This window comes from Rhinolophus sinicus, chromosome 18, assembly GCF_057876585.1.
Source record: "Rhinolophus sinicus isolate RSI-liver-muscle chromosome 18, RSI-T2T, whole genome shotgun sequence".
NCBI lineage: Eukaryota > Metazoa > Chordata > Mammalia > Chiroptera > Rhinolophidae > Rhinolophus > Rhinolophus sinicus.
In genome coordinates, this window is record NC_142518.1 from 42,487,039 (window position 1) to 42,494,692 (window position 7,654).

The window sequence follows — 7,654 nt, forward strand, 5'->3', positions numbered from 1 at the left end:
TTTTTTGGTATTGAAACAAACAGGCTTGTATAATTTCTACTCTATATAAATACTTAGCTGAAAGTGAAAATACTCTGCGATTTTCCAAGAACTACTGTTTATTTCATGTATACCTTTAAAGATACTTTATATCTTATGAATTAACCACCCATTTTTAAACATAGTGCATATTATTTTATCGTATGGCAATATTATATTTGACCAATCTTGTGTAAACAGACACTGATTATCTTTTAAAATAATTTTTTGAAAATACTGCAGTGCATATACATTTTATACATCTATATTTTTGCATTCTTATCCAATTATTTTCATAGGCAAGGTCTCTAAATGAGGTATTTCTAGAGAAAGGTGGAAATATTTAAAATGTCGATTTATATTTTCAAATTGCCTTGTGATTATAACTTACACTTCGATTAGCATGAGAGTGCATCTTCTCAGCTCTCTATAAGGTTTATCATTTTTCATCTTTGCAAATGTGACAAGGCAGAAGTATAATTTCATTGTTTTAATTTGGATTTTTTTTAATTACTGGTGAGCTTAATCATCTTTTTATATGCCCTTTGACCATTTGCACTTCTTTCGTAAAATGTATGCTTCTCCCCAGTCTTCTCCCATTCTCTCATTGGGGATGCTAATCTTTTCCTTTTTGCTTTGTTCTTTATTTTTCATTTTTTGTCTTTACATGGGGTCAGTTGGATTCAGGCTTTCATCCTTTTGCTGCCTTACGGACTTCAAATACATATATATACACACACATCTATATACACATATATAGATGTGTGTGTATATATATATACACACACACACACACACACACACACACACATATATATTTTTTTATTGAGATTAAGAGATTTATATATACATATATATATTTCCCCTATTGGTCTTCTAATGTCTTCTACAGAAGCTGGTTCCTTTTCCTCTCTCCCTCCCTCCTTCCCTCTTTTCTCTACTCTTTTGTCTTTGTTTCTTTCCCTCTCTGTTTCTCTGTTTCTCTGTCTCTCACTCTCTCTCTCTCCCGCCCTCCCCCTTTTTTTCAGTACAGAAGTTTTTTAATTTTGCTCGAGTCGTATCTATCATTCGGGGCCTGGCGCCGCGTCAGCAGAGGGGGGCGGGGAAGTGCGCGCGGCACTGGGGGAGGGGAAGGGGCGGGGAGGAACGGGCGGAGCGGCTGCGTGAGTTGCTGCGAGTGCGCGCGGTGGGATCACACGGCGGCGGCGGAGGCCCTGAGACCTGAACGCTGAGATCTCGGCCCGCGGCCTGCACCGAACCGTCTCTCCACCTGAGGATCAGAAAACCGCAATCTTCATTACAGAGGTACTGTGTTCCGCGCTCCCCGCCCGGCCCAGCCCAGCCTGCTGCGGCGGCGCCTCCTTCCTTCCTCCTTCCCTCGCTCTCTCTCTCGCCCGCCCGCGCCTTCCCTGTCTGCCTGCGTCACCGCGGCCGCCATGGCTGAGAACGGCGAGAGCAGCGGCCCCCCGCGCCCCTCCCGCGGCCCTGCTGCGGCCCAAGGCCCTGCCTCTGCCCAGGCCGAGCCCAAAATCATCAAAGTCACTGTGAAGACTCCCAAAGAGAAAGAGGAATTCGCGGTGCCGGAGAATAGCTCAGTCCAGCAGTTTAAGGAAGCGATTTCGAAACGCTTCAAATCCCAAACAGATCAGCTAGTGCTGATTTTTGCTGGAAAAATTTTAAAAGATCAAGATACCTTGATCCAGCACGGCATCCATGATGGACTGACTGTTCACCTTGTCATCAAAAGCCAGAACCGACCTCAGGGCCAGTCCACACAGCCTGGTAATGTCGCGGGAACTAATACTACTACCGCGTCGACTCCCAGGAGTAACTCCACACCTATTTCCACAAATAGCAACCCGTTTGGGTTGGGGAGCTTGGGAGGACTTGCAGGCCTTAGCAGCCTGGGTTTGAGCTCGACCAACTTCTCTGAGCTCCAGAATCAGATGCAGCAGCAGCTTCTGTCCAGCCCTGAGATGATGATCCAAATCATGGAAAATCCCTTTGTTCAGAGCATGCTTTCGAATCCCGATCTGATGAGGCAGCTCATTATGGCCAATCCACAGATGCAACAATTGATTCAGAGAAACCCAGAAATCAGTCACCTGCTCAACAATCCAGATATAATGAGGCAGACCCTCGAAATCGCCAGGAATCCAGCAATGATGCAAGAGATGATGAGAAATCAAGACCTGGCTCTCAGCAATCTCGAAAGCATCCCAGGTGGCTATAATGCCCTACGGCGCATGTACACTGACATTCAAGAACCCATGCTGAATGCTGCACAAGAGCAGTTCGGGGGTAATCCGTTTGCCTCCGCCGGGAGCAGTTCCTCCTCCGGGGAAGGTACACAGCCTTCCCGCACTGAAAATCGAGATCCACTACCCAATCCATGGGCACCACCACCGGCTACTCAGAGTTCTGCCACCACTGGCACAACCACGAGCAGTGGCAGTGGGTCTGGCAGTAGCTCCAGTAGTGCTACTGGGAACACCATGGCTGCAGCCAATTATGTTGCCAGCATCTTCAGTACTCCCGGAATGCAGAGCTTGCTGCAACAGATAACTGAAAATCCCCAGCTGATCCAGAATATGCTGTCTGCGCCCTACATGAGAAGCATGATGCAGTCACTGAGCCAGAATCCAGATTTGGCTGCACAGATGATGCTGAATAGCCCAGTGTTTACTGCAAATCCTCAGCTGCAGGAGCAGATGCGGCCACAGCTCCCGGCTTTCCTGCAGCAGATGCAGAATCCAGATACGCTGTCAGCTATGTCAAACCCAAGAGCAATGCAGGCTTTAATGCAGATCCAGCAGGGGCTACAGACATTAGCCACTGAAGCTCCTGGCCTCATTCCAAGCTTCACTCCAGGTGTGGGGGTGGGGGTGCTGGGAACTGCTATAGGCCCTGTAGGTCCAGTCACACCCATAGGCCCCATTGGCCCCATAGTCCCATTTACCCCCATAGGTCCCATTGGGCCCATAGGACCCACTGGCCCTGCAGGTCCCCCTGGTTCCACTGGCTCTGGCGGCACCCCTGGGCCCACCATGTCTAGCTCTGCACCCAGTGAAACCACGAGCCCAACATCAGAATCTGGACCCAACCAGCAATTCATTCAGCAAATGGTGCAGGCTCTGGCTGGAGCAAATCCTCCACAGCTGCCAAATCCAGAAGTCAGATTTCAGCAACAACTGGAACAGCTCAACGCAATGGGGTTCTTAAACCGTGAAGCAAACTTGCAGGCTCTAATAGCAACAGGAGGCGACATCAATGCAGCCATTGAGAGGCTGCTGGGCTCCCAGCCATCATAATTACATTTCTGTACCTTGAAAAATATGTATCTTATTTTTGATAATGGCTCTTAAATCTTTAAACACACAAAATCATGCTTTTCTTTCGTTTTGATTCTTTTAAATCTGTCTAGTTATAAATATAATATGATACATTTTAAGGTGGAGTCCATACCCCCATCCCTCTCTCCCTCCTCTTTTCCTCCCTCCCTCCCTCCCTCCCTCCCTCCCTCCCTCCCTCCCTCCCTCCCTTCCTTTTGTCCTCTCTCCCTTTTGTCCTTCCTTCATTTTGTCCCCCTTCCTTCCTTCCTTCCTTCCTTCCTTCCTTCCTTCCTTCCTTCCTTCCTTCCTTCCTTCCTTCCTTCCTTCCTTCCTTCCTTGTCTGTTTTGAATGGTGGGAATCAATGCTGTTTCACTCAAAGGTGTTGCATGCAAACACTTCTCTTTCTTCTGCATTTATTGTGGTTTTTGGAAACAGGTATCAAACTTCACAGTTGGGTGAACAAGTTTTGTCCTACAGATGTCCAATTTGTTTGCATTTTAAACATTAGCTTATAGTAATTTAATGTAGAATGAAAATATTAAAACCAGAAGCAAATTATTTGAAGCTCTCTAATTTGTGGTACAATATTGCTTATTGTGACTTTGGCATGTATTTTTGCTAGCAAAATGCTGTAAGATTTATATCAGTCTTTGATCTTTTTTGTTATATTTGTACACAGTACAGTAAGCACAATTGGAACTGTACATCTAGAAATATTACAACAATTTCTGAGCAGAATATGTAATCAAAATGAGAGAATATAAGAAATATTTCTGGAGCTAGGTATGTCACAATTTTGTAGAGTCTTACAGCATCTTTGATCAACTCAGTGAAAATGTTGGCTAGGCAAGTTCAGTTCAAATATAGTAGAAATGTTTATCCTGGTATTTCTAAGTATACATTTAATTGTACAGAAAACTACTGTGTGAAATTGTGTCAACATTTGCCGATTGACTGTATATGACCTTAATCTTTGTGCAGCCTGAAGGATCAGTGTAGTAATGCCAGGAAAGTGCTTTTTACCTAAGACTTCTTTCTCAGCTTCTCTCATAAAGATACCCTAATAATACACATTTTGATTTGTAATTAGAAATGTAACTTCCACTGAAAGTGTCATGTGATGTTTGCATTACTTTTAACTGCTATGTAAAGGAAACTGTATCTTTTGACTCTATCAGTTATTTCTCTTATGCACAGGGAATAATGCATTAAAATGACTAAAAAAATAAAAAATAATAATAAAAAATGGTTAAATCTTTTCCTTTTTGGCTTCTCACCCAAAGATCATGTTTAAAAGGATTGCTCCACCCCAAGATTATATAAAGCTTATACTGTATTTCTCTAATTTTAATGGTTTTGTTAAAATTTTCCTTTGCTCTTCTCCAATTATTTTGATGTATGGATTTAGGTATTTAACTTTTTCCCCCAAAGGGTTAGCCAGTTGTTAGCCAGTTTTTATCTCTTTGTGTACCCACCCTCCATTTGAAATGTCATACATATATAAAGAGATAAAAGCTCTTATTCAGTTTTTATCTCTTTGTGTACCCACCTTCCAGTTGAAATGTCATACATACATAAATTTTATTCTGTTTTTGAATTCTCTTTAGTACCACTGAACATTGTAGCCACAGCATACCAGCCTGTAGTTATTGAGTTAGAAATATGACTTCATGTCTGTTAGGGTAAGTCTTCCTATTGATCTTCTTTACTTTTCACAATAGTCTAATGATTCTGACATACTTATTTTACCAGATGAAATTTATAGTTAATTGTTTTCCCTTAAAAGTAAAGTGGGAATTTGCTTAGGACTGTCTTAAATTGATGATAGTGAGAACTACAGAATTGCAATGCTTTCCAGAAACATCTCATTTTTAAAAAGCTTTTTATGTCCTTTAAGGGAGTTTTATTTATTTAAGTCCTGTGTAATTTGTGATAAATGTATTGCTAGGTAATATAGACACAAGGACAAAATACTGTGAATGGAAGCTCTTATTCAGTTTGTTATCTATATAGTTATTTTTCCTATATAGTGGAAGAATGTATTTTCATAGAATAATTTTAAATTGGCAATTTACTGAAATCTGCTTCAGAGATATTCAGTTGATATCTTTGACTTTTTCCTGGTATGCAATTATATCAATGATAAGTTATGATAATATGTGCTCTTCAAAATTTATAACATAGTTTCTGACTGCATGGGTTAAACACTTCTAGAACAGTACTAAATAATCAAAGTAGCAGTGGCGTTCTTGTCTTGCTTTTCATTTTAACCAGACTATGTTTGCTGCAGCAATTCTAAATTGCATTTTTGAAAAAACATTCCTCCGGGAGATGTTCGAGTAGGTTTGCAAAATGTTGTATACTATAGTCCCTCTTGAAGAGTCATTGTGCAGTAAATATTGACTAATTATTTTTTAGAAGAAGTATATTCTTCAGTTTAAAGAATAAAAACTGTTTAATTCAGCACTTCTTTAAAGAACCACCTTTTTTCTTCTGAACTCACCTGATAACATTTGGCCTGTCAGTGTTCCTCAGAATACCAAGTTAGAAATGGTGATTTATTATTTCACTGCTGTATGATGCTGGATGTTTGAAATAATTACAAAGTCTGCCGTAAAAAAAATTCAGAATTGTAATGAATAACATGGATGATTTTATAGGGCAATAAATACTAAAATAAGCCAGTGGCATAGAAAATAGTAATTCAGTAGCTACAGGAAAAACGGGATGTTGTCTAAGGCCTGGCTTAGATAGTTTAGCAGGTAAATTTCTTTCAAACATTGAAGGAACATAGAATTCCTTAATTACTCTTGCTAAATGTTTATTATTTTTCCTCTTTACGCATTTATTTTTTTTGTTTCAGGTGTATAAAACAATGTAATAGTTAGACATTTACACCCCTCACAGAGTGATAACCCCCCAATCTACTACCCCTCTGACATTGTATATAGCTGTTATAATACCATTGACTATTCTGTGTGCTGTATTCCACATCCCGTGACGAGATTGTGTGTGTGTATGCATATACATATATATGTATGTGTGTGTGTGTGTGTGTGTATATATATATATATATATATATATATATATATATATATATATAAATTATAGTTGACATTCAATATTATTCAGCTTCAGCTTCCGGTGTACAGTGCAGTGGTCAGTCATCTACACAGTCTATGAAGTAATAGCCCTGATAAGTCCAGTGTCCATCTGGCACCCTACATACCTAATCTTTACAACATTATTGATTATATTTCCCAAACTGTTTCCTATCCCCCTGACTATATTGTGACTACTAATTTATACATTTTGTTTTCTCCCTGAAAATATCCAGGTTTTTTGTTTGTTTGTTTTCTAGTTCATTAGTTTTTGTTTATAACTTTATTTACTCTTTTTTTTTATTACTTTTAACTGTTCTTCCTCCATCTCTTATATGATATAACTTCTTCCTATTATTTTGCAAGTTCTTTTTCCAGGCTCTGTTTTTGTTTTGGGTTTTCTTTATCTATGATTAATTCAAAATTTATCAATTTTTTTCAACGTTGAATCAAGAAGGGTACATCCTGACCTGCCATCTCTTTCCCTCCACTAAGAGAGGGGCAATTGTTATATGCTTTCACTGTTTACTTGGTTGTCATCCCCTCCCTAAGCTTACACTGGACTGCTGGATGGTATGAGTTTATATTACTGGTGCTGTGATGCAGCAGGATGAGGTACTAGGGAGGGAGCGGGGGTTAGGGGCAACCCCAGCAGGAGAAGTTTACCTCAAGATGGCTTTTCTCATTTGTTCTTTTGGCCTCTCCTTCAGGTATGTGGTTGGTATCATATACAGTCTCATCACTTGCATGGGTGCGTGGTGATGGGGGGATTGGATATACAACATTGAAACAAGCCCTGCTGGCTCATTAAAGAGGACTCATATCAGGTTGATATCACCATATTTATTGAGAAACCACAATCAGAGACACTGAGCTTGCCCACTGAGAGTGGGCACCCTACTCCAAATTCTGTTAATCTGCAGTGTCAGAATAGCAACAAACGGAGTAATTCTAGTCAGGGGTTGGGGTTAAGGTATCAGGGAAGCCATTTGGCCTATGTCTCACGTTCACAAAGGAACTGAAATTTAGAATTGTGACATTATCCTCAAATGAATTGATTATTTCCGCTATAGATCCATACTAACCTGATGGAAAATGCTCAATATACAGCTTAATTTAGTAAATGTAAAAATTTTGAACTGTGGCAATTTTGATATTCCTAATTTGGCATTTAAAAAATACACTTGGAGGCTTAAATCAAA

At 40.3% G+C, this 7,654-nt stretch overlaps 1 protein-coding gene across 1 annotated transcript; it reads left to right on the top strand.

The window, feature by feature from the left end:
• The first annotated feature begins 1,164 nt into the window (after nucleotides 1-1,164).
• On the top strand, nucleotides 1,165-4,605 carry UBQLN2 (ubiquilin 2). Its single transcript, XM_019719056.3, has one exon. The coding sequence runs from the start codon at nucleotides 1,455-1,457 to the stop codon at nucleotides 3,327-3,329; it is 1,875 nt and encodes a 624-aa protein (XP_019574615.2). The 5' UTR covers nucleotides 1,165-1,454; the 3' UTR covers nucleotides 3,330-4,605.
• Nucleotides 4,606-7,654: the final 3,049 nt, after the last annotated feature.